The sequence below is a fragment of the Lissotriton vulgaris genome, chromosome 2_1 (assembly GCF_964263255.1).
Source record: "Lissotriton vulgaris chromosome 2_1, aLisVul1.2, whole genome shotgun sequence".
Classification (NCBI taxonomy): domain Eukaryota; kingdom Metazoa; phylum Chordata; class Amphibia; order Caudata; family Salamandridae; genus Lissotriton; species Lissotriton vulgaris.
This window is the reverse complement of record NC_141687.1, coordinates 584,204,144-584,231,890: the sequence shown is the minus strand read 5'-3', so window position 1 is coordinate 584,231,890 and position 27,747 is coordinate 584,204,144. Positions and strand designations below refer to the sequence as shown.

Sequence of the window (27,747 nt, the reverse complement as noted above, 5' to 3'; positions counted from 1 at the left end):
GTACACCAGTGTGCAGGAGCTTGGCATCAACTATTAGCTGATGCGATCAGTGGACATGTCAACCCAGGGATCAATTGAGACCTTATGGAACTGATCAGCTGGAAATGAATCTTTAATACAACAACATATTACTCAGGCTGCAACAATTTAAGGTTATGAATTACAAACCAAATATTTCTAAGAGTTAATACGTATGATCAAAAATACAAAAAACGATATTTAATTACATAATCAAACTATTAGCAATTTATTTATTACCAATGAGGAAGAAGCCACTAACGTACAAAAAAAGAAACAAGGTGTACAACCCACAATGCAATCGTCTGTTAATAACAGTCTGTGAGCTGCATTAATCTAATGTACATTTTGTATGTTCTTTAGAGGAACAGCAGTGTAACAAAGCCACACAATCTATAATATTATCCTCTAATCTTCCAAACTTAGACACAATCTTCAAATTCATCCACAGTAGCAATAAGTACTTGCCAATCAAGGAGTGCTGCCAAAGGTCTAGAACCATCAGGCAGCCTGTAACAAACTGAATGCAGCTAAATTACTCCTTAACACATGTAAAAATAAATCAGGAGCACTGTACCTGGTCAACTGTCAATCCAATTCAATTATATGTTAATTACACTCAACAACTAATTGATAACAGTAAAGGTGGTTTCAATAAACCACATAGGTGAAACCAAACATCCTTAATCTTAATTATGCCTGTTCATTTAGTTGAACATTTTGAGAGATCATAAAGCATCTGATATGGATTGTGACTGATGTGATACTTGTTTTCAATAGAGGAACTATTTTTTCAAAAGCTTTAATGGAAAAAAAATAGATACCTCAGGACACTGTTGAAAAGGGCTAAATGTTGCATCAGAGTGGAAACGGAACCAGTACTTTAATTCACTTGTCTTTTTCCATTATGGATGTGATAATTATACAAATATTATATTGTGCAATTCCTTTTATACAGTCTCTTTGGGAATCAGCTATTGTAACGGAATTAATGGAATTGTGCAGTGTGAGGCTGCTATGCATTAAGTATTGATGGTACTGCACATTACAAAATAATTGTTTCACTATGATATCTGAGTCTGTTATGTTTATTTTGATAAGCGTGTTTTGGCTAAGAGTACTTTGCTGGCAGCCAGGTTGAGAGGCTTGAATGAATGAATGAATGAAGATAATGAATGAAGATACACTTGGTATAGCGCATGGCTACCCTAGGGCATCCCAGCGCTTTGACCCAGGTAACATCATCATCACTCATCGGAAAAGAAAGGTTTTTAGTTGTTTCCGGAACATGAGATGGTTCGGTAGGAGTCGAATGCTCTCAGGAAGGTTATTCCAGAATTTGGCCGCTTGCAAGGAAAACCGCCGACCCCCCGTACGGGATCTCTTGATCCTAGGGACTGTCAGAAGATTGAGTTCACTGGACCTAAGGGTTCTGGAGGGTCGGTATGGGCAGAAGAGAGGGCGAAGAATATCTGGACCGTTGTTTGTGATGGATTTATGGACCATACACATGGCCTTAAAACCTATCCTCTCTTGAATCGGAAGCAGTGAAGAGCACGCAGAGCAGGCTTAACCGAGCTGTGTCTGGGGACTTTGACCAGAAGTCGAGCAGCGCAGTTCTGGACTGACTGCAGAATTTTGATAGTGCCTAACGGTGCGCCAATATAAAGTGCATTGGAGTAATCCAATCTAGAGATGATCAAGGACTGCACCAGGAGCAGTCTGGAATCAGAAGGAAGGAGGTTGAGAACCTTCCTTAATGTCCTAATCAAGCCAAAGCATGTTGCAGCTACCTTCTTTGCCTGAACTTGAAAGAGAGAGGGATCAAGCCAGACTCCCAAACTCTTGATTTGTTTCTTTGGGGTCGGAGGGGGACCCAGGCAGCTCGGCCACCAAGGATTAAGGTTCAGAGGAGCCTTGTAACACAAGATCATGATCTCGGTTTTAGTCCCATTTAGTTTAAAAATGATGCTTCCATCCATTCACAGACCTTAGTGAGATAGGGGGACAGATTGTTTGGTCCAGAGGTCCCGTCTTCAGAGCTAGTGAGTGAGACCACCAACTGGGTGTCATTGGCGTAGGTAACCACTTTTATTCCCCAGGGAAGCACCACCTAAGCCAAGGGCCTCATATAGATATTAAATAATGTGGGGCTTAATGAGGATCCCTGGGGAACGCCGTAGTGAAGGGGGAACTGTCTTGAGGTATACTCCCCTTCAAAGACTTAAAGGATTCATATTCTAGTTTTTGGATATCTTTTGTGTCTATATTTTGTGCACTGAACTGGAATCTATGGCATCCACCTTAGGAAGACTGATTTTGTGCACCAATGGCCAGAATTAGTTAATGGATGGCTCCGCTGCACCCAATAGAGTCTAGTTTTAAATAGTAAGGTGTGCTTTAGCAACCTCTCTTTATCACAACAGCAGATGGTTTTGCCTCTCTGCTGTCCTCTATTGGTATGCAATGCCCTCTTTGCGTAGTCTGTCTTGCATCTGCAATTTATTTTTCACACGTGTGTGTATTTGCATTACACTGTTAAAGGGTAGTTTATATCTTTCATTGCCAAAGGTGTTATTTTTTTATGCAAGAGGCTTACTGTAGTTGAAATACATGCATTTGTGGACTTCGCCATAAGCTAATTTCTGAGGGTTATCAAATTTGTGTTTGGTAGCCGTCTATCTTTCATTTAGGCTAGAAAATGCATGTCACAGTGTACTATATTTAGATATGAGGAAATGAATTTACAGACAACTTAGCGCTCTCTGCAACTGAGTGTAGTAGCTATCATTTATTTTGTGCATAGTCACTTTGTGTACAATTAGTCTTAGAAACAGACCAGAAAAACACACATGATTATTGCCTTGCTATGCTGCATTAAGGCTCTTTGGTATCAATGATGTGATGTATTGCAACCGCCTAATATTCAATATATACGTTTGTAAGCATTTAACATGTGATGGAATGGGCCAACAGCTGAATAGCTACAGTACTCCTGACATTTATTTACATGTTTTAGATGTATCTTAGCTGTATTCAATTAGCTATTGGTTGCCTGAAGACTTTTTAAACCGCTTCTTGATGTGGTGAAGTGTTGACTGCCACTGAATGATTTGAAGGTTGTGTCTAGGTTTGGGAGATCAGAGGATATTATAAATTGTGCCTCTTTGTTACATGGGACACATTCAGTTAGGAGCTGAATTCTTCCTAAAAAAAATATGGATACATCATATTATATTGATGCAGCTCATTGAGATTCTAGTATGGCCTAAAGATTACAAATGAAGTTTTCCAATATGTTGTACATATTGTTTTTCAGCTACGAGAAGCATCTTATAACAGGTAATCACTTTTGATCAGATAATGATTCCACAAATCAATTAAGTGTGGACTGAAACACTGGCTCTCTTGGATTGTTTCATTTTATATTGTTTTCCTTTGGTTTAGTGTTTTTATGCTCAATACATCATAATCATGGTTGAATACTTATTCAGTATTGTAATTGTTTTTATTGTATGCACGGTTCACTGGGATTTATTACTTTTAAGGTCAGTGAATCCTTACTGATTGCAAATAATTTTATTTTGGCTTACCCACACGTGATTAATTCTCTCAGGCATATGGAATTTGTTTTTGGGATTATCATAAATTGTTCCAGCTGGAATAATATTTTGTTGTATTGAATGACTACCCATGGTCCCTTAGACATTACAGGATATCACTTTTGTTGTACATTGGCCATTAATCCTCACCTATTGGAATCCACTAAACACTAGCTGGGAGTAAGTGCCGGTCCCCACCAGGTAGTGATCAACATATCCAAGGGAGAGCATTTTGTTTAATGCAGAAATATGTCTCACCTTCCCTGCATATAGGGGTTGTTCATCGTCTTTCCATATGGGCTAGGAGGGCCCTTGCTGTATGGATTGGGAGGACCTTTGTTGAAGGGGTTAGGGGGTGCCTTGTCATAGGGGTTAGGGGGCCTACTTTCATAGGGGTTAGGAGGCCTGTTATTAAATGGGTTGGGGGGGCGATTATTATACGGGTTTGGGGGGGCATTGTCATATGGATTGGGAGGTGGCGCCAATGCTGCGTTTGGTGGAGGGAAAAAGGCAGGGTTAAGATGTAGAGCAGGGGGAACTGCTCCAGGGGGTGGTCCAGTCATGTGCGGAGGGAGCCTGGGAGGAGGAGTCATCATTTGTTGATACTGAAGACCAGGTGGTGGCATTGGACCCCTGTACCCAGCATTCATGGGAGGTGGCGCACGTGGAGGCATAGGGATAGGGAGGTTCATGACAGAATGGGGTACAGGCACACGAGAAGCATCCATGAAAGGGGGGCGGTTGAAGTACGGCATAACATTGGGCGGATTCTCCACTTTAGGGGTGGCTGCTGTCTGGCCACTGGATGGGGTAACGCCATCCATGGAATCTTTAGCTCTTGGAGGGATCCCTGGAGACAAAAGACAAACGCTATTAGTTACAATTTTTGGCAGCAACTTCACTCTTACTGACAAACACGGACTCTTGCTCCACTCCTCCAAAGCTATTCAAATTATTGAAAAACAGCACTCTGGGACTCATCTGTACTCACGTTTCCTTGACATACTCTCAAAGAAAGACAAGTTCTGCTTGTTAGCCGCACGAACGTCCAGTGGATCTCCATGTACGTTCCGACTGCCGAGATGGGCTATAAGCTGGGAAGCTGAGGATTCAGAGGCTACCACAATCTCAGCGTACCTGCCGGCAAAATAAAAGAGGATAGGTTTCCAAAAGCGGGAAGCAACACTGATCACTTCATGACGTTACTACCACCACTAACAAATTTGAATTCATTCTCCAAAAACAATGAACCTCCACTTCAGAAGTAACTTAAGTGAACCCATTCTGCTAAAAATAATCCCACAATAAGATACAATTCTAGGACCCCAACATATTATTACATGTGCTTAGCCTTTATGAATCTGGAGTTAACTACATATACTTGGAAAAACCTTGTTTCTAGACGTTCAGTGTACTTTAGCATGTACTGAAAAGCCCATGCTTTTCTAAGCAGAAGTCTAATTTATATATTTGGGTTTACATAAAAAGGATGAGACTGGTTACGTAAACACAATAAGTGTGTACAGCTGTACAGCGGTGATGTACATAACCTGGTAGACTTGGATGATGGGATTCCAAGAAAAGAGATCAGGCCGAGTCAAAAGCACCACAGATCCGACAAAAGAAGACAGTACTTCTATCAATTAAAGCAACAATCCCTTCTTTCATTTTCTTGAAAAAAAGCACCCACCGTATTAAGTGGTGGATAAATACCCAGACGAAAAAGATAGAGATGTGGAGCACTGCCCTATTCGGAATGGCTTTTGTCATACGAAACAGGGTATTTAATATAGAAAAAGTCTCACATACTTTACTACACAAAGTGCATATCAAGCGAATAGGCAAGTATCAACAACCATCTCCGGCAAGTATCAACAACCAACTCCTTGCAAGCGTACAGGGCACCTGCATTTTGCTGAACCATGCTGAGGCTAAGCAATGTGGCCAAAAGCCTCACTCAGGGGCATTGGTCATCAGACCAGCTTACAGTATTTTGTTAGAAACAATCAGTAAAAAAGAAAAAAAAAAAAGATAGATTAGGATCTTAAGATACACCAAAAGATCTAAGATAGACACAGCTTACAGCTCCTGGACCCCGCCTCGGACCAATCACAACAAAAGGGAAAATCCTTACTGAGGTGTGTTTTTTAGGTATAGACGCATATAATGGAGCGGGACTTTCCATATCAAAATAATGAAATTAATAAAGGAACACATTATCTACATTTTGAGGCATTTTGAAGACATTAGTGGAGTGGTGTGGCTCACCAGTTAGAGGCGGCAGACCCAGGAGCAGAAGTCGGCTGGGACCAGGGTTCAATTCCCAACGCGGCAGGGTCGTGGACTTGGGTCAGCGGACTCGATAATTCTCGCTTCGGTGCCTACTCTAATCTGGGGTCCCACTCGGCAACTCTGGGCATTAGCTTGCCTAATCTCCACAACGCCCCCCCCAACGCCGGGGATGCCTGGCTCCACCCTGGGGACTCCCAGCAGGGACCATCCAACAGGGAAAGCCAGGACGGGTTTCCCAGCGTTGCACAGCGCCAGGTAACCTCCGGGTAGCAGCGCGCTTTACAAGTGCAAACATAATAATAATACATCTTTTTTGTGGAGAATACAGGCGGAAGACCACTTTGCAATGGACTTCTCTGCATTTATTGCAATCGAACAGTGCAGTAAAATAAAAATTAAAATAAAAAAACAGAAACTGAAAAAAATAACAATTGGCAAAACTAAGCTTTTAACTTGCAGCAAGTAGAACGTTAGCCTGACATTTGGGGCATTTAAAAGGAAATATTGTGCTGGTGGTATAGGCAATGGTGTTAGAAAGCCTGAAAACAGGGACAGAGTTGTTCTTCTTTCTTGTTATTTAAGTGCAGGTTAAAGAAACCTTTGACAGGACTAAAACAAAGACTTTATGTAGAGATGCACCCTTTAAAGAATGTGTCCCTTTTTAAATTATACCAAGACCAAGTAAGCATGCATGTAAAGAACACTGGATCGGAGACAATGTATTACCAAGGTCTAAGCTATCTAAAAATCTAGCAAAACTCCCACACCAGTTGGTGGCCATTTGTTTTTGGTGCCTTGTTGTGGACTTGGTATACCGACAGCACAATGCAGGTCACAACGATCCTTTTTAATTTTTACTTTATCCGTCCCCACCTTCTTCAAATACACAAAGCGAATATACAGGTTTGCCTAGCCTGTATGGGGAAAGCCTGGGTACCCCTGGAATTGAGCTGTGGTAGTTTTTTATTTGGGCTGCAAGTTCCTGAAATGACGATTGCAAACTGAGCAATGGCTGATCAGCAAATTAATTAACATAGGTGCCTGGGAGGTTTGATGAACGTAATATTCAAAACCACGATCCAGAATTGAAGTAAGAAAACAATAGAATCTGTAATGGATCCAAATAACTGGGCAAAAGAGAGACTGAGGGCGTGCAAGAATGTGTTCGTCAGATCAGCAGTCTAACCAGCAAAGGAGTAGGGAAGAAGCAGGGATAGCCATCAGCAGCAATTCTAGAACAGGTGAACGATACAATTAGTAAGATCAAGTCTTCGCATTTTTATGAGCTTTGTTTCTTCTGAGCAGAGAGAAAGTTCATGAATGTAGCAGAAGACCTAGTGTCAGAGAAGTCAAAGGTTTAGATTTAACATCAGGTAAGCAGTCCAGTAAGTAATGTAGCCGGTGGAGGCAGCACAGGTGTAAGTGCAGGTACTGGGCTGGTATCATGTTAGTATGCCCTGGAATCCTGCAGTTCAGGGATAAAAACAAATGAGCTACTGTTTCATTTGTGAGCCATTGAATATCTGACCGGTACATTTTTAATAATTACAGATTATGCGGAAAAAACATCCAGCTGTATAACAATTAAATTGCTGCTGTACTAGGACTATTTCCGATGGTTCCTCCATTATCCACAAAGCTGGTTGCATAACCTCCACAAGCATTTCTACAATTAGTGTCCGGTATCATATATGTGTTGGCCCCCTCCTGACTGCCAACTCATGCTGTCCAGTGCCACAGAGCCCTGTCCCCATCAGTCCAACTGCTTCTGTTGCCAAAAAGAAGATTATGTCCATCAACAGGTTATCCATCCCATGTTCACATCCGTGCATGGACAGAACCGATACTGGAACAGGCACATTGGTACAGGAAAAGGTGGGGTTGTGGTTCTCCTACTTTGCATGTGTCCATAAGGTTGTTTGTGTGGTTCTTCTACATTGTTTGGATCCGGAAAGTATTTCTCCTCATTGACTTCCTTCAAAAAAACACGGAATCAGCTTGTTCCAGGAGCAAATGAAGAGACCCATGCTGTAGCTGACCTGCGACTGATCCTTGGGTCCATATCTGAACAAATCTTTTCAATTGTAAATACCGACCATAAAAGATTTTAAAAATCGAGCAGTGGATAACTTTCATATTCAGGTTCTTAGTCCACTCACAAATGGTCAAATGGTAGAGGATGTTGTTTAAATTCAGCTATCATAGGATTTCACTTTCAAGAGAAAACAGGAAACTATTGCAACTTGCAAGACTGCTAAGGCTGTTAAGAGACTGCTACTGGATTAGTGACAATACATAAATCCAGTCCGATCCAGGCATAAATAATTTTTCGGCTACTTAGATGGTCATCCCCAGCACTCTTAAAGGCTCCTACGGTCCTCTCGTCATGCTCAAAGTGATTTGCAAGGTACCATGCTGTCCCCAGAACCATCAATAGAACAGGAATGCTGCACATAAGCCCTATATAGAAAGTTATAGACGCTTAGACGAATAGATACAAACACAAGCACCATTTCAAATCAATTAAAGCTACATTAGTGGAAAAACCAACAGAACTACAGAATGAGGAAAAACAAACATTTTATTGAGGGTCTTATGAAATGTTTCAAAGACATTGTTGCACATTGGAAACTGGCTTCACTACTAACCTCATTGTAGGTCAACCTATATAAGGGTTAGGAAGCTGGACAGTGTGCATGCATTATCAAATAAAATAAAGTAAAAAATTTACTCTAATACTAATTTTTTTTACTGTAATAGTTAAATTAATAAAAACACATAGCAAGAATGTCAAAACAATCCTCTGAATAAATACAGGTTACAATTAGGAACAAATTGACTATTTCACTGAAATCTCACAAACTTGACATTAAGTTTTTCTATGTTATGGCATATTGTGTCTGCTCATTATATATACATATATTTTTGTATTGAGCAAATACAACTATGTTCACCTCTTTAGGCAACTTGGAGTGGACAGGTTATTAAAAAATTCCAAAGGGGACTTCCCACAGGTTGCTGCTTTCACAAATACAGCATTTATGATGGAGAAGCAGGTTGAAACTTACCCTATAACAAATTATATGCCCCATTTTTTTATTCCAGTTCTCTGAAACAACCACACTTTCGGCTGGATACCAGATGGGGAACACTGAGAAATGTTTCCAGCGTGGTGCTTTTATAAGGTAAGAATAATATTCTTGCCTAAGACTAATGGCAAAATGCTACAAATAGTCGATTTTGGACAAAAGGGATGAGGTACTTAAAAAAAACAACAACAAAAACAACTGATTATCTAGAATCATTTCAAACAAAAATGTGTATAAGCATCACAGGGAATCAGAAGGCAGATCCCAACATTACTGGGAACAAAGAATATTTCTCACTAACTCAGGGGTAGCAGCAGGGAATCGCAACTGCACAGGAACTCAGTTTGAAACGCTTAATACAGATGCTACCATTTGAGGAAACAGCAAAGAGGTTTTCAGAAGACTATCTGAATCCATCCTGTTCTTACACCGATTCCCCAAAAGATTGCTACCTTAGTGTTCCCATACTAAAATAGTAGTCCTGATCAGATAAGCTGTCCCACCAAAGAACTACAGTATGTCAGATACGCTGGAACACTACAATAAGTCAGTCCCGCTGGAGCACCACAGTACACCAGCCCCATCACAGCACCAGAGTATGTCTCACCCTTTAGACTGGCCATTTGATCTGTTCTCTGCAAACTTCAGCTCTATGAGGTCACGAACTCCCACAGAGCGAATAATCGTTTCCAGCTGCTGATCCGTGGTCCACTGAGGGCAAAGAAAATCGTCACAATTATTTCCTTCAGGATTTAATTCAAATCTACTCTTTGCCGTGTCTTTGGGACAAAAGCTGGATTTGCATTTCCATTTATATTCTCCCCTGTTCACTTTTTAGTGCAGTGTTGAATTTGACCATGAACAAACAGTTTGCAGTTTCTACATATGTACAATTAACCTTAGTTGGTCTCTTATTTGGCCTTACCACCGCCGCCCCTCCCCACCTCCAAAAAAAAAGAAAATACATAGCTTGCAGTGATCCCTTTTACAAGGCAAGGCTGACGGTAGGTGTACAAATTTGTGTGTAATATCTGTACATATTTCCAATAGGTCACTGAAATTGTGGGCTCAAATCTGTTATCAGGATTAAATGGATCCTGCTCCAAAAATGCTGCAAGTCAACCAGCAGTAAACACAGTTATTTAGTGCACCATCAGTGATGGTGCACCGTTTATTTGTATATAAGCCACCGCAGCCCTGCCTTGTAAACACTTGTTAAATTTTCATTAGAAATCCATTATAAATGTACAAGAATTATTGATCACATCAATAATATACAGTCAAGTCACAATTTAAAATACTTTTATTCACCATAAATTCACAGCATGCTTTTGTGATTAACAAACAAATTGCATTTACTTTACATACATTGTACAAACATGTTATCCTCAGCAAGCCCTCGCAGGCTTAACGGCGCTGCCTGCATTGGAAGAGTCCTGTGCACATCCTGAGTTTGTCACACGGCTCAAAGAGAAGGGCAAAATTCAACTAATGCTGGTACCACGGCACCTGAAAATTTTATGTAACATCTCCAGGATACACAGTTATCTCCTAAAACATGAACACATTTTTCTCATCTTTTTACACGTAGCCCAGCTATTAGAAATATGTAATTTTTGACTGTTGCTGTACTGCCTAAGGTCATGCCCCCCATAGAAATCTGAACAGTCAGTGGGTTGAAACACGGACCATCATGATTATGTTCCACCATTCCCGAATTAATCAGTCAATGACAAGACGCTAAGAGCAAGGCAAAGTGCACTTTCTAGAGCAATGCACCATGAGTTTCCCAGACGGGTCCAATCCGGGCCTTTATTGAGGGATCACAACGCCAGTAATAAAAATACAGACAGTGCATTTGATCAAAACAGATCTTTTATTTTAAATGGCAAAACAGAAAAAGACTAAGAACAGTCAAAATAAGAGTAATCAAACATAAAAAATATGAGAAAATAGTAAGTAAAATAAAACTTAAATAGAATCAATGTACAGACAACCCCGTTTGTAGCTTGCAGGTGGAGTGATGGTCGGGAGCACGTGTCAAGAGCTAGGATGCCTTGCTTGGAAGCTTAATGAGTAGAAATGAACCACAGAAGCCGAGGCTAGCACGGCACCAGTGAGTAGCTTCTCAGAATAATCTTGTGTTCGGATTTTTAACAAGGCCCCGTCTCTCAGAACTAAAATCAGATGTGTTTGTTCAATGACAGAGCTATGTCACTTTAATGTGACACCTATTTCATCATCCATTTGTTGCTACAATGGATTCTGGAACAAAAAATGCTTTACTGTTATTCCATTTTAACCATACCTTACCTTTAGTTAGTTTGTCATACAAAAAAAAAGAAATAAAAAGCATCTGTTTAGTATCAGGGCTGCGACTTCATACAATTTCAACACAAATAAAAAGGCTGCCATTCTATGCACCACGGAGCAAAGCACACAAGATCGTCGAAGGACCACACATGGTGGGGAGTGAAGGATGCTGCACCTGACCCAAAGAGGTAGAGAAAAAGGATAGAAAAAAGTGTAGCCTGCTGTACTGCAAGACCCGCCGTTTGTGCTCATGCATCATAAATGGGTAAACATAGCTGGGAGCACGAGAAAAAAACCCTAGATCGAAATTAATGCATCCTCCAATAATGTGCACATCAGGAATTAACCTGAAATACGTAACCGTTGGTAAACGCTCAATGTCTATTGGAGATGCAGTCGCTATGGGTGTCATTGAGAACTCCCAGAAACACCCAACTTTATGTTAAACTAAATATCCAAAGACCCTCCATCGAGAGAAAATAGCAGAAAGAAAAGAAACACAAGTCAAACATACCAGCGTCTTACAAAAAATACAAGGGCTCACTGTATACTTCATCAGCTCCTATATGTTTTAGAACATAATGATCACAAGAAGAAAGTAAAAATAGCCATACATTGTTAACATGTTTATTGGTTGGTCATATAATTGACTCTTACTCTATAAAATAGGACGGCTGTGGGACAAAGAATAGTCTCCAGGTGGAAGTTAGGCATACACCAAGCATTTATATTCCCAAAATCTATGCATAAGATTATCTAAAATCATATCTGGAAGAAAACATTAAGCTACAATCCAATAAGGCCCTACAGCTTCAGACAGCAAGAGATAAAAGGCCAACAAAATGGGTGTTTCCTTGGGAAGAGACTAAAAGCGGAGGCATTGGCTTAAAATGACACCTATGTTGTACAAAAAAATTGTTTGCAAGACTGGATTCACCGGACTGATGATACACAGGAATTCCTCAAACAACGCAGCTGCTGTACAGAAATACATGACAAAATACACAAATGTTAGAATGAAGAGGAAGATAACGATGCTTAGAAAACTTTGAGTCAAGATACCAGAGCTTTGCCATCACACAAACAGCAGCTTGATAAATGGGACAAATCTATAGAAAAGGACTATGCTAGAGCATATTCAGAATGCACAGTGCTGACAAGGAGCACTTCTAATGCTCTAAATACGGGAAGACAGAACAGTCAGACGAATAAAAGTATGATAATGGTGAGAGAATAGTGTGCGATCATAAATGGATATAAATGGCACTGGCAAGGTACAGATAACATCAGGAAAAAAATAAACTGAACCTACAAACAGAAACAATGTGGCACATATATCCAAGGTCATATCAACTTCACGGATGTCAACGAACAAGGAGGGACACCCTCAAGCATCTTAAGAATTATCAAACAACTAACAGAACAAAAAGAAAAAAAGAAAAAAGAGAGAAGAGAAGATGACGTTCCTCAGAGGAGTCTCTGAAAAAAGTTAGTGCTAAGGATACAGTTCGGAGGAAACCTGAGATCTAGTAGTCCGTCAGTTTGGCGAGATTGGAGGATGACGGGGGTAGAATAAAAGATTGTGTTACGTATGAAACAGCAAATATGAGTGGTAGGTTCATGCAACAGGAATTCAAAACGCTGTGTGGTAATTTAAGGTGGATACATCAATGAGAAATGGGGGAAATCACAGACCTTGGATTGTTTCTATTATGATAGAATGCAGGAAAACAGGCTACTATGAAACAATCTGTCAACCTCAGATTAATTTTTAATCAAGCATTATACTGTTACCTAAACAGGGTACAGGTGCAGACTTGAAGAAAACTGGCTTTTAACAGACAAGTAAGAGTTCATAGTATGGGCTGCACTGTACATGTATTTCAGTGGGGCACAGCAACGTCTGACGAGAGGCAAGTACTGTAACCCCGATTCATCTGAAGGGACTTAAACAGGCAGGAAACACAAGACTAGTTTACTGCCTTTTCTTTACCACCGCCATTGGTTGTTTGTAAAATTAACGCAAATCCCACAACCAGAATAGGTGGCATCCTTCAACATAGGGACTCGTTCCTCGCCAGCAATGGAAGTTTAAAGCAGGATGTCCATGGAAGTTCAAGGCAAGCAGTCCATGAGCTCTCCTGTTTTTTTGTTTGTCGTAGAGGAACTGATGAGTGGTATGTTTCCTACCCTACATAACCGGGTTTACCCCTTCAGGGTCACTAAACAGCACTGTGTTAAAACTGTGCAATGGCCGACTGCTAAATTCTCAATAGATTGCCTCCTTAGCAAAAGATTAAACAAGCACTGGCAAAGGCTACAAACTCTGGTGTTGGCTGTCTGATTTTTTTCTCTTCATGCTTGGGTTGCTATGGGTTTTTTAAAACTGTAAAAAATATAAAACACACTGGCCAAAACAACTGTTTGATCATAAAAAGCCCACATTGCCATCATAGATCCTGGCATGGACTACAATTTGTGTGTGAAATGCTACTTCTGAAAGAACAGGATGCCGCTACTTGCAGTTAAATTGCCAATGGCTGGAGATGACTGTTCAGCTGTCCTAGTTGTATGTAGTAGTGGGCGGAAGAAAATGCATACAACAGCAAACAGACAATAGCTGAAGAGGGCTGCTGACAGCCTCTAAGTATGCTACAGATATATAATTAGGGGAACATTTGACTAAAGACCGTTCTAAAATGCTGAATCTGGGCTATTAGGACCCTATAGTCCGTCATGTGTGTCAACATGTTTTTGCCTGCTTCGATTAGGGGCATTTGTCAGCATCAAATAATCAGAGTAAGCCTGTGCCATATTCTGGCCCAGTCAACCTTTTCTGTTGAAGGAGATTTAGGGGAAAGGTATAAGTTTGTATACAAAGTGGTCAAGGCGGAAATGTTAATTGACCTGTGTACAAAGTATTACAGAAATTTTAAAACGCATAATGCAATAATTAGCCATAAAAACCTCTTATTGTGATATCACATGGTGGGCAGTTCACACACTGCAGACCTTTCATTATTAATCCCAAACATTCACCAATACATGTGGGCACAGCAGTGCACAGGTTTACACTGACACATACACTTGCCACTCACCCAAATGAAGAATCAATGATTATACACTTGCATAAGGTTGAGGAGGGTGTGTCTAATTCCAGTAATGTAAATACGCCTTCAGAAAAATTATCTTAGTAAGCAAAGTGAACACTGCATCAATATTCCCAAGAAAGGAAATTCCTGCCACACATCCTCCACGCTCTACTGGCATCAGAACCCAATGAGGACAAATGTTGCACTACTCCATGTACATTTATTGTTATGCCACATTCGGGAGAGAGGATACCCAGCCATGAATAGAGTGCTGTTCTTCCATGTGGCTAATGTAATCACCAGGAGTGAGCAAAAAGTTAGTAAAACTAAGTTGTTTCTTATGTAGGATTAAAAGCGAATACTAACTCTCCAGTATATACTCTAACGAGAGATGCAACACTATTATTCAGATTTCTAAACTAAGAAGAAGGTGGCTTCTACTGCATTAGGATGGTCAAGACATACCGGACTGGTCTAACCAGTCCAAAACCAGTTTTTTTTGTTTAAATCCAATTCCATGATGACTGACTAATGTATTTGTAAAGAGCTCGATTGAAGAGGCGTCTTGGCGCTAAGATAGGATCATACTACTCCGGGTGTTTACTTATTCAAGAGCGCTTAGGAAACAGCCAGGTCTTAACCAGTTTCCTGAAGCTATTCAAGTAGGATTGCAGTCTCAGCTATGGCGGGAGGGCTAGATCAACTAACCCCTTTTTAGGTCTTGAGCTGCATAGGAGAGAGAACTTTAGCTATCGGCACAGCTTTGGGGGCAAAAACGTGAACGCGTTGCATTGCTTGCAATGGCAACGCGTGCACGTCTGGCGATTACCTTGCGGGGCGCGTGGAGCCATATGGTGGCACCATATGGCTGCACGCTCCTGCAAGGGAATCGCGCAGGCCCCCTCCTCTCTTCCCCCGACCCCCTGCTGCCGCGCGAGGTGCTTTTAATGGTTTTCCTTGGAGAAAGCTGTAAAGTGAGGTTCGTGGCATATTCTCAACTAAATCAATGTCACCTGCTTGGCAAGGGAAGCTTTTTCCTTTCACTTTCACCTGGTAACCAAAAACAAGTACGTAATATTGATTACGGTTACATCGCTTGTCAGAATTAGGCAGGCGTGCAGGTAAATTGGGATCTTTTCTAAAATGTCAGTGCCTCCTAAATGTCGGCCTGGGTGAGGCAGACTCGGCTACAAATGAGATCTCTGGAGGCTGCTATATGTGCGCAGCGAGTCTTCAAGAGCGTTGTAATTGTGTTTCTGAGGTGCCTTTGAGCATGCTTCTGCGGCGCCTCCAGAGACTCTGGACACAATGAGGTCCAAGGAGAGGGCTGATCATACATTATTTTACAATTTATTATGTATTCAAGAGCTTATAAATCATGCACCGATCCACTCCCAATATTTCCAAAGGAAGTCTTTGTCATAGGTTGAAAACATTTACACTGCAGAGAAACTACATTTAAAAAAGGTGTCAGGTGATTTCCCCTCACTGAGCAGGAAAGATTTACTGCAAAGGGGGTGTTTATGATATCCGCATATGTCGCTCCCTGCAGTTAAGAATGAGATCTATGCAAGCACAGAGTCCTTGCCTAGTGAGAAAGTACACCCCCACTTCCCGCACAGCCCCCCCGTCCTTTTTGCAGACACATGCTAAGTTCACCCATCCTTAGGTCCCTATTAGCATGTCCATGCCAGTGGCTACTTGCCCTATTAACTAATACACCCAGGTCTGTTCCTTCCGCACAACATTTTGCCCAGAGCATATTTTTCCGTAAAGCAATTTCATTTGGAATTCTTTTAAATTCACATTTAGACAAAAGCACTGCTATGAGTTCAAAGGAGATATAACTGCGTACACCAAGACGTTTTGCTACTGCCAGAGCCAAGACCCAGCTCTCCTCCATTCATCGTGCCCGGGCTCCGGTTCCGAAGGCCTCTCTCTTTGCTTGCGCTTTCCCATCTGTGGCACAGGGATTTGTGAGCAGCTGATACGTGTCAGTGATCTCTCGCATCTTGTCTGATATCACGGCCACCTCCCTCCTTGCCGTCAGGCAGATAAAACGAGTATTGGCATAGCCAATAGGTCTCGCTTTTGGGACCTTATAAGTATTTAATTCTGCAGCACAATATCCTTGGTGCAACATCAACTGTTACATGGCTAAACACTTATAATGTCGCAAAAGTGAGATCTATTGGCTATGCCAATGCTTGTTAACCTTGATGTGGAAATCCACCTTTTTTGACCTTTTTAATGTTCATGATCTAAAAACGCAATGCAATAACATCTCCCATTAGTAATAGACAATTTCGTTTTGGCAATCAAAACCTGATCTATTTAGGAGGTAATCTTAAAACTGGAATGGGACTTTATGGCTGTGTTATTAAGCTTTGACAGCACAGATCACATTCGCTCTGTGCATATACAATTACCCTGATCGTTCCACACCTCACGCAAGGACAGCGCAATTATGTTAGCAACACGCATGGCCAGTGTGTGATGAAGCATGGAGCTGGTTCAAATTTCCCAATACAGAATAACTGGCTTTAAAAGGTCCACGTAGCCATGCACCTTTATCCACACCGGACAGCAATAACCGAGGAACATGGAGGTTGTATTGCAGGCATTTTCATACTTGGGAATATTGATGCTACATTGTCTTTGCCTATAAATACCTTTTTTATTTCGGCATATTTATTTTACTGGGGGTTACAGATAAACCTCATTGCCCAAAAGTGTCTGGGTGAGAGAAGGGTGTGTGCGTGGCCAGTGTGTACCTCTGCACTACTTTGCCCACGTGTGTTGGTGAGTGCGAGATGGATTGTGAAAAATCGATAGTTTGTGAACTCGCCACCATTTGAGAACACAACAGGTTTCTTTCTTTCTTTACATACAAGTCTCCGGAATTCAGCTTTAGCTTAACTTCCAGGAGCCTCAATATGAATTTTTACACGTTTTCATAAAAGGGCCTAGTGTTCCACGGCCATAATTCATATTTTTGGAGCAGTGTTTTGATCACAAAGCAAGCAAGATCACTCAAAGCTTGCTAATGAAGAATTCAGAAAAGATACGTGCAGATTCTCTTGAGCAATCTGGACTCGGGAGTGTAAGCATTAGTAATGTAATTCATTATAAGCTTTATGGGTACAGGGTGTTTGCAGCATTACATAATCTTTAGACATTGATAACTTTGCAACAGACAACTAAAAAGCTTTTTCTTCTGCACTTGTGTCAATTAGTGATGAAAGTGCTTTATTCACAAATCATAGCAAGCATTGGCAAAGCAATAGATCTGGCGTTAGCCGCCATCCTTTTGCCAATTTTTGTTTTGCCATTGTTTTTGCAAAACTTTGTTTGGGAATATAATGGGCCCTCATCAGTCGAAGAAAATGCAGTTGCTACCAGCAAAAAAGTTTTTGGGGTCTCAAAAAAGAACACACATTACCATGGTCTTCCGTGGTACTGAAGGAGATTACTATGTGTGTGGTTGGTTCCTTGTGAAAGGGCGGCATGCTGTAACTCGTAGTGAAGTCAGCTAAGAGTTACTACTGAAGTGGGCTGATGCAGTGCCCCTTAATGAATGCTGGAACAGGTGGAAGAAAAATATGAATGACACCAACCACAGACTAATGGATGAAGTTTAGCTGAAATCCTTAGGAGTAACTCAGGCCTCGAAAAATCTACTCACCCACTCGCAATTGCAAGTAAACGTTTACTAGGTCGAGCTATTTTTAGTACTAGTCCCATCTGGGAAGTGAATTTATGCTGAAAAGGAGCATGTTTTCTGTCCATTCAGAAAGTGAATGAGCAATAAAAGATGCAGTTAAATCTTGTTTTTACCTTGACACATTTGCAGTCTGTTCAAGGAAAGAGGCCAAATGTCAGTGTCTTTTTCCAACTGCTGCTTGGAAAATAGCGTTTCTTTTTCTCTCTCTTACTAGAGGTACAGGTTTTTGTCAAGTAAGCTGTCTGAAGATTTCAGTTATTTTTCTCTAACACCATTTGAATAGCCTGTTAATATTAGACATATTAAAAAATATATCCGGAATTATGAAAGCACTTTTTGTAATTAACCCCTTGCGTACTCGTGACGGAACCATTCCGTCACGAGCCACGGTGGGGCTGTGCTGGTGACGGAATGGTTCAGTCACGGCCCGACCGCCGCGCCTGCGCGGCGCTGATTACGCGCCTGCGCAGAGCGTTTCATTGAGTGGGCGGGGCCGTGACGGAACCATTCTGTCACAAGCACAGCGCCACCGCGGCTCGTGACGGAGTGGTTCCGTCACGAGCATGGGGGCCCCGCATGGCCCCCCTATCCCCTAGCGTCGCGCCGGAATTACCGCCGCGGCCAAGGGGTTAAGAAGTGTGATGTAAACAAGGACTTCGATAGGAGCAAAACAAACCAGAAAACTATACTTGGTGATATTATGCACATGACACATATGTGCAGAAACTAGATTCCAGTTTGCGCTATATAAAACTGCTAAATAAAAGAAGCTGATCGGGAGTTTGTTCCACAAACATGAGCACAGAAGGAGCTGCCTCACTAACTTTTGCCACTGTCCCTTATTTTTGATACACGAACTGTAGAAATGTATTAAGGAATGTGCCCTACAATCGCTCCTTGTGTCGAATGCTCTAGAAGTCTCATTAAGGCGTGTTCTCTAGAAGCGCTCATTATAGATTGCACAGTATAAGTGCTAATGGCGTGAACTGCAGAAATACATTAAGGTGTGTGCTTTACAAGTGCTCACTATGGAATGAACAGTAGAAGCGCTCTTTACGGCCTGTGCTCTAGAAGCCAAATTATGCTGTGTGATCTAGAAGCATCATTAAAGCATGTTCCCTGGAACCACTCTTTACAGTTTGCACTGTATAAGTACTTCTGGCGTGAACTGTAGAAATACACTACGGCATTTGATCTAGAAGCGCTCATTTTGGCACATGCTCTAGAAGCACTCAATATAGTTTGTGTTCTAGAAGGTTTCATAATGGAATGAATAGAAGCACTCATTAGGACGTGTGCTCCAGAACTTCTCATTATGGAGTGTGCTCTAGGAGCATCATTAAGGCATTTTCTCTAGAACCGGTAATTACTGTTTGCTCAATAGAAGTACTTATGCCATGAACCGTAGAAACGTATTATAGCGTGTGCTGTAGAAGCGCTCATTGTGTTGTGTGCTCTAGAAGTATCATTAAGGCATGTTCTCTAGAAGCGCTCATTGTAGGTTGCGCAGTATAAGTACGTATGGCGTGAACTGTAGAAAATACATTAAGGTGTGTGCTCTAGAAGCGCTCATTATGGAATGAATATTAGAAGAGCTCTTTATGGCGTGTGCTCTGGAAGCCTCATTATAAGGTGTGCTCTAAAAGCATCATTAAGGTATACTCCGTAGAAGCACTGTATAAGCACATATGACCTGAACAGTAGAAGTGCATTATGGCATGTGCTCCAGAAGCGTTCATTATGGCGCGTGCTGTAGAAGCGCTCATAATCGAATGAACAATAATCCATATATTATAGAAGAGCTCATTATGATGTGTACTCCAGAACTTCTCATTATGGAGTCTGCTCCAGAAACTTAATTAAGGCATGTTCTCTAGAAGCGCTATTCATAGTTTGCACTGTATAAGTACTTATCGCATGAACTGAAGACATGCGTTCTGGTGTGTGCTGCAGAATCGCTCATTATGGCATGAATAGAAGAAGTGCTTATTATGGCATGTTCTCTAGAAACGCTATTTAAGGTGTGCACTGGTGAAGTGCGGATTATAAAGTGCCCAGTACAAGTGCTCATTATGGCGTGTGCTCTACAAGTGTTCAACAAGGCGTGCTCGGCACAAATGTTTATTGTGGCGCCATTTTTGAAGCGCTTATTATATCGCCAGCAGCCGAACCACTCATTATGGCATTCACGGTAGAAGCAGTCGTGAGGAGCTACATGAAATGCTCTCTAGGGAAAGTGAACACACGTTTTTTGGCGCCACCCAGTGGGAACACCGCGCTTCCTGCTTTATTAAGGAATACTTCAGGCCTTCTGTTTTATTACTAAAAATGTGTTGTAATAGGGAGAGTGGTGCAACAATGAGCTGAGGCTGGGGAGAAACATGGCGAGCAAGGGGGTATTTAAGTAGAGAAGAAGCACAAGAGAGACAGCGAGAAAACAAACAATCCTGTGGCGAGTGAGGGCCTGCGCGATTCCCTTGCGGGAGCCTGCGACAATATGGTGCCACCGCATGGCGCCGCGTGCTCCTGCAAGGAAATCGCCAGACGTGCATGCGTTGCCATTGAAGACAATGGAACGCGTGCATGTGTTTGGCCGAAAAGCCGAAGGAATAGGTCATTTTGCATATGCAGAATATGCGTAGGCGAGACCTAAAAAGTGCATTTTGGAAAAAAAAATGTTTACTACGCCTATTTTGGATTGGTAAATAAAAAGAAAACAAGCACTGGCGTTGCCAATAGGTCTCGCAGTAGGAAAGTTTGAGCTATTGGTTGTGTAAATGACAAAGCCCTTTATGTATTCTAAATGATAACAACAGTGAAAGGCATTGTTATTTGCCATTGTAATAGTTCCACCTGTCGTACTGCGCGATCTATTGGCAACGTGAGTGTTCGTGTGTGAGTGGCGTTGCGTGTGTGAGTGGCGTTGCGTGTGTGAGTGGCGTTGCGTGTGTGAGTGGCGTTGCGTGTGTGAGTGGCGTTGCGTGTGTGAGTGGCGTTGCGTGTGTGAGTGGCGTTGCGTGTGTGAGTGGCGTTGCGTGTGTGAGTGGCGTTGCGTGTGTGAGTGGCGTTGCGTGTGTGAGAGGTGTTGGCTGTGTGAGTGGCGTTGCCTGTGTGAGTGGCGTTGCCAGTGTGAGTGGCGTTGGCAGTGTGAGTGGCGTTGGCAGTGTGAGTGGCGTTGGCAGTGTGAGTGGCGTTGGCAGTGTGAGTGGCGTTGGCAGTGTGAGTGGCGTTGGCAGTGTGAGTGGCGTTGGCAGTGTGAGTGGCGTTGGCAGTGTGAGTGGCGTTGCATGTGGCAGTGGCGTTGCATGTGGCAGTGGCGTTGCATGTGGCAGTGGCGTTGCATGTGGCAGTGGCGTTGCATGTGGCAGTGGCGTTGCATGTGTGCGTAGTTGAGTGGCGTTGCGTAGTTGAGTGGTGTTGCGTTGTTTAGTGGCGTTGCATGTGTGAGTGGTGTTGCATGTGTGAGTGGCGTTGCATGTGTGAGTGTCGTTGCGTAGTTGAGTGTCGTTGCGTAGTTGAGTGTCGTTGCGTAGTTGAGTGGTGTTGCGTAGTTGAGTGGTGTTGCGTTGTTTAGTGGCGTTGCATGTGTGAGTGGTGTTGCATGTGTGAGTGGCGTTGCATGTGTGAGTGTCGTTGCGTAGTTGAGTGTCGTTGCGTAGTTGAGTGGCGTTGCATAGTTGAGTGGCATTGCGTAGTTGAGTGGCGTTGCGTAGTTGAGTGTCTTTTAGTAGATGAGTGGCGTTGCGTAGATGAGGGTGAGGTGTTGAGGGTGAGTAAGGATGAGTGAGAGTGAGGGTGAGTGAGGTGTTGAGGGTGAGTGAGGAGTTGAGGGTGAGTGAGGTGTTGAGGGTGAGTGAGGTGTTGAGGGTGAGTGATGGTGAGGTGTTGAGGGTGAGGTGTTGAGGGTGATTGAGGTATTGAGGGTGAGTGCGGGTGAGGAGTTGAGGTGGAGGCGTTGAGGGTGAGTGAGGGTGAGTGTGAGGTATTGTCATTGAGTGTGAGTGAGTGTGAGTGAGGGGGTGTGAGGGTGATGGGGTGTGATGGTGAGGGTGTGTGAGGGTGTGTGAGTCTGAGTGTGAGTTATTGTCATTGAGTGTGTGTGAGTGTGAGTGAGGGGGTGTGAGTGTGAGGAGTTGAGGGTGAGTGCGTGTGAGGGTGACTGTGGAGTTGAGGGTGAGTGAGGTGTTTGAGGGTGAGTGAGGTGTTGAGGGTGAGTGAGGTGTTGAGGGTGATTGAGGGGTTGAGGGTGAGTGAGGGTGAGTGTGAGTTTGGGTGAGGTGTTGAGGGTGGGTGAGGGTGAGGCGTTGAGGGTGAGTGAGGATGAGTGAGGGTGAGTGAGGAGTGAGTGTGAGTTAGGGTGAGGGGTTGAGGGTGGGTGAGGGTGAGGGGTTGAGGGTGAGGGGTTGAGGGTGAGTGAGGGTGAGTGAGGGTGAGTGAGGGTGAGTGAGGGTGAGTGAGGGTGAGTGAGGGTGAGTGAGGGTGAGTGAGGGTGAGTGAGGGGGAGTGAGGGTGAGTGAGGGTGAGTGAGGGTGAGTGAGGGTGAGTGAGGGTGAGTGAGGGTGAGTGAGGGTGAGTGAGGGGTTGAGGGTGAGTGAGGGTGAGTGAGGGTGAGTGAGGGTGAGTGAGTGAAATGTTCTTAATTGCTTGTTTCTTTGCTCATTTTTTGAGAGCAGAACTAGAGCACAGCTTGTGGCTACTCCTTTCAGTCTTTCGTCATATTTCAGTTACTGGGGCGGGTCCTGCATCACTGAGACACACGGCCCTGATGCTGGGTGTGCAGCGGCGATTTTTACATTGACACAATCATTGGAAATAACTGATGTAAATTGAAGTTATACTGCTTTTGTGCATGCTATTTAGAAAACAAAAATATGCTATTCCCTCAAAGTTATTACTAGCAAAATACTGGTAGTACGTGTGAGTGAAAACCGCAAGTGTAGTTTGCACAAAGCTCTAAAATAGCACTGGAAACAAAGAAAACAAGTGAAAGCAAGTTACGGTACCATAAAGTGGGTTTGAACTTTCATTTAATGTTCTTCCCGAAATGTGCTCCAGGCAACACGTTAATCTCTTTGTACGCCGTGTTTGTGCTGCACATTTGGAGGCTTAACAAAAACATGCTAGTTGGGGCAGAGCAACTCCATCGCTGCCGTACCAAAATGGTTAAAGGGACTGTAAGAAGGGGCGGTGCAAGGAAAACAAACTGCGACGGGCTGAAGGAAGGAGACTGTAAATAAAAAAAATTCTAATGAAAAGAAGCGGGACAGGTATAAATTACAACAAACTGTTGTCCAGCACCACAGCATTTATATTGGAAATACTGTGCTTCTGTCAGACGGTGGTCAGAGGGCGGAAACAGCAGGGGTCCCGGACAAAAAAAACAAGCGTTAAGAGCGGCCGGGAAACTGAAAGCACGGCCGGCCAGCCATGATTAATTAGGGGAGGAGAAGCCGCTGAGCGCACGCTGGGCGAAGCCCTTTGATGTGCTGGTGGCAAGAAAGTGCATCATTTTCGAAGAACTGCCGCTTTAAATATGTGACTACATAAAGGATGAAGGCGGAAAAGAAAGTTCTCTCTTTCTGACTTCGGCTCCAGGTGGCGTTAGAGTCTTACACTTGTATATGCAACTGTTAAACTAAATGGCAGAAATAAAACAATTATCTCGCATCTATACAGAGCTGAACTTTCTAATTTGCGAAAAGTCTCCTAGAAGCCAGACGTGCCGTGTAGTACAGATACTTGGAGAGGTCGCTGCCATTGGGAGATAAGAAAAGCTGACTGTATTTATAGACTACAGTGCAGATGATAGCTAGTGCTTAGCTCAAAATAAATGTTTTATTTTTCAAAAAGATCTTTTAAAACTTAGAATGTCGGGATTTACATGGTAATTACGCATGCTTGAAGTTCAAAATGTATTACGGAAAAGTCACGATTTTTATTGTTTATTGAATCAAAAGTTCCACTTTATGCGCCGTGGCCTGAATGATAAAAGGCACGAGACGAGTCGACCTCGCAAGCGTTTTACGCTCTGTGAACTCCAGGTTATATAAAAGTTACCAGCATACACTGCGGTTTCTCAGGATAAACAAACACCAAAACTGTTGTCTGAACATCCAGACACTGTAGAACTCATGAATAAACCTCCCCTCGAAAGCCGCATATCTCAGACATACAACTATTCCAGACCTTTCCGTTAAAATGGAGGGGATTTGTTGAGACAAATATATCAGTAAACAACCTGGGAAGCCAAAACGAGCACTCAGACAGGAGAAACGCGACGTGCACCAGAAACAAACAAAAAAAAAATGAAACGCCGGATGGGGGCGGGAAAGCCTGGTGGGAGGCGTGAATGCGCGAGGGGAGGCAGGCGGATTGGGAGAGAAGCCTGATGGGGGCGGGAGAGCCTGGTGGGTGGGCGTGAATGAGGGGAGGACTGGGCTGGGCTTGCATGCGGATTGGGAGAGAAGCCTGATGGGGGCGGGAGAGCCTGGTGGGTGGGCGTGAATGAGGGGAGGACTGGGCTGGGCTTGCATGCGGATTGGGAGAGAAGCCTGATGGGGGCGGGAGAGCCTGGTGGGTGGGCGTGAATGAGGGGAGGACTGGGCTGGGCTTGCATGCGATGCGCGTGCATGTTGACGGGCACTGCATGAAAACCGCGGGCTGAAAGCCCTTTGGTTTGAAGAGAAAATAGCCGACTTGAATTCTCCCCATTTCCCATTCCTGCGGAATGGTAAAGGCTCGACCTAAAAATGTGGGCCTCATTTTACAGACGAATGCAACTGTGTTGGTACAAACTTACAAAATACAACTGCCTCGAACACAGCTTTTTTTATACATAATTTTTAGCTGTGCTGCTGCACAGCGTGGCTAAAATCATTGTCAAAACCAATAGGTTTCATAGGCAAGTCCTACTGCCTTTGCCAATGCTAGTTTTTTTGTTTAAGCACTCCGTGAGACCACATGATTTCCAGTCTCCCAAGTGTACTTCTCTAACCCCAGGGCGCAAGCTGTTTCTTGTGCTTATCCCCCCCAGCTCCACATTTCTTTTGCCTGTGTACCAGCACCTTAAACATGAAATGCGCTACATAGAGCATGATTTTTTGTGGTGGTTAAGGAACTACTAGATTACAGAAACCAGTGTACCCTCGTAGGGGCGGGGGATAACGGGACTATGGAGCCCACCAACATGATGCGACTCAGAAACCACAGTAGATTTTTACATATTACATTACACAGATGTACAATTTACACCACAGGGCCATAAAGTGGATTGTCCAGAAGAGAAACATGAGATTTTTTTGTTACTCAAATGACAAAGCCAAACCATTATCAGAACAATCTCCGAGTCACAACATAAGAGATGTACTCCGTAGTCTGAGGAAGAAACGCTAGTTCTAGAAGGCCAAAAGCTCCCAAAGTGGACTAGACACAAGAGCCCTTAAACACTGAATAGAAGGGGAGCAGACAACCTGAAAAGGAATGAACTAAAATTAGGAGGCATGGATCTCAGAGGCAGGAGAGAGTGACTCTCTTGATCATTATGTTTAAAGTAACCCATAGCCAACCAGCTGAAGCAGCAGATTGCACCCTTGGAATGAAACAACTAGTTTTAGTAATAAGGTACATACAGAAGTCTTCCAGTTAACCACCAATAAAGTTTTGCACTGTAGGGTGCTGAAGACCGTGTAACAACACAGCCATCACACTGCCAAGTCACAGGTCAGTTACAAAGTAGAACATCGATTTTTTAAGTTATTCTAATTGGCACAAATCTCTAACCATGATCACACCAGGGCAGGCAAAAAACAGCAAGGTAGAGGCAAAACAAGTTTAAGATTGGCATGTCACAGCAAGGAAAGGAGAAAAATAAGAACCGAAACAAAATGGGGGAATAAGGCAATACAGGCTCAAATTTAGGTAATCGAAAACTCAGCCGAACAAGGAGCTAAAGCTGCAGGAATCCCAAACAGTAAACTGAATCCAAGCTGGGACTTGGGTGTGGGATCGGGATAGATGTTATGTGTCCAACGTCAGATTACTATCAAATGATCTGTGCATAGTTCCTACAAATTAAAGCCCATCTAAAATTTTCTGAAAACACAGATTATGATATCTTGAAAAATAAACTCATCCAAGCATTAGGTGACCAAGAATATGTATAGGCTCAAATTGAGGAGACAATGTTTTAAGAAACAATGCATCCTTGAAATACCCAAAGAAGGGGCATAACGGTGCAGCAATCAGTCGGGTATACTTTTTGGTGAATGATCTTGTTTCACATGTCTCCCTAACCTTCTCAAGCAATCACAGCTGACAAGAGTTAGAATTGTCATAATCCATAGTCAGTGTTATCTCGTACCAGAACTGTTAGGCTCTCGTACCCAGACCTACAAAAGCACAATTAATAACAAGTTTAAGCGTCTTCTGCATAAGACTGTAGAAAAAGTATGGGGGTGAGTGGTGGAATCAAGAAATGTAAGAGATGCAATGAAGGAACGTCACTTAATGTGCTGGTTTCACATAACAGTGTCTCTCTTGCCAACTTACCAACAAAGAGTTGAACAAGATTAGAAATGACAGAGGGAGAGGAGGACGTTTCCCAGCACAGATTAAACATCTATAATATGGAATAATAAGGTATGGATATAGATCACACGTTTTACAAATTAATCTGAAGGTGCTCAACCTGGTGTTACCCAAATCAAGGTTACTCGTTTTAGCGACTTTGGAATAGCCAAAATACGCATTGGCCCACCTGTCAAGAGTTTCCAGGGAGATCACACACATTACAGTCAGTCGACTACATTCCCTTGTGTGTCTGTATTCGACTCTTATTCAAGTATTTGTTTAATCTAATACAGTGGAAGACATATGTTGCAAAAACACTGTTGATTTACACAGAAAATTTGGTTCGGTTTTCACTAAATAGTGGAAGTGTTTCTGTTCAGATACCTCCTTTTTCAGCAGCTTTAGCCAGCTGAAGGAAAACAAGTTCAGAGTTTTACGTTTGGAAAGCCTTGCAAGTGTCCACAAGGAACTATGCTCTGAACCTAAATTACTACAAATCAGTGGCCTAGAGTGTGGGCTGCAGAATGCCTAGAATCTCGAAAACCATGCAAAAAAATACCCTAAACAAAAGTTCATGAGACAAACCACTGATATATATATATATATATATATATATATATATATATATATATATATATATATATATATATATATATATATATCTACATCTACATCTATATATCTACATCTACATCTACATCTACATCTACATCTACATCTATATCTATATCTATATCTATATCTATATCTATATCTATCTATCTATCTATCTATCTATCCATCCACCAATAAAACTTCCCCCCAAAAAACTGGAGTTCCTGATAGCAACTTGCTAATTCACTAGATGGAAGACAACTGACAAATTTCACCAACAAAGATTTGACAGAAAATTCATTTGCAGAAATAGTTTAAAAAAATTAGAACAGCACAGTCTACTCAATGTGACAGTACGAAAAAAAACCTCAGTAACAGAATGACACGGCAAGCCAGCGTCCAGCACTTACTCTCAGGGCACGAAACAGCAATCTGTTCTATCCCATTTGGGAGTA

General features: G+C 42.5%; 1 protein-coding gene across 8 annotated transcripts in view; it reads right to left on the bottom strand.

The window, feature by feature from the left end:
• The window catches only part of CPSF7 (cleavage and polyadenylation specific factor 7), a 218,030-nt gene that overhangs the window by 132,668 nt on the left and 57,615 nt on the right, over window positions 1-27,747 (bottom strand). For all 8 annotated transcript variants that reach the window (XM_086955610.1, XM_086955612.1, XM_086955617.1 and 5 more), the window contains 3 exons: window positions 9,609-9,712; window positions 4,612-4,757; window positions 3,879-4,470 (listed from right to left, as the gene is read on the bottom strand). In XM_086955610.1, the coding sequence (XP_086811736.1) occupies window positions 3,879-4,470; window positions 4,612-4,757; window positions 9,609-9,712 (842 nt within the window). The remainder of the gene's footprint in view (window positions 1-3,878; window positions 4,471-4,611; window positions 4,758-9,608; window positions 9,713-27,747) is intronic.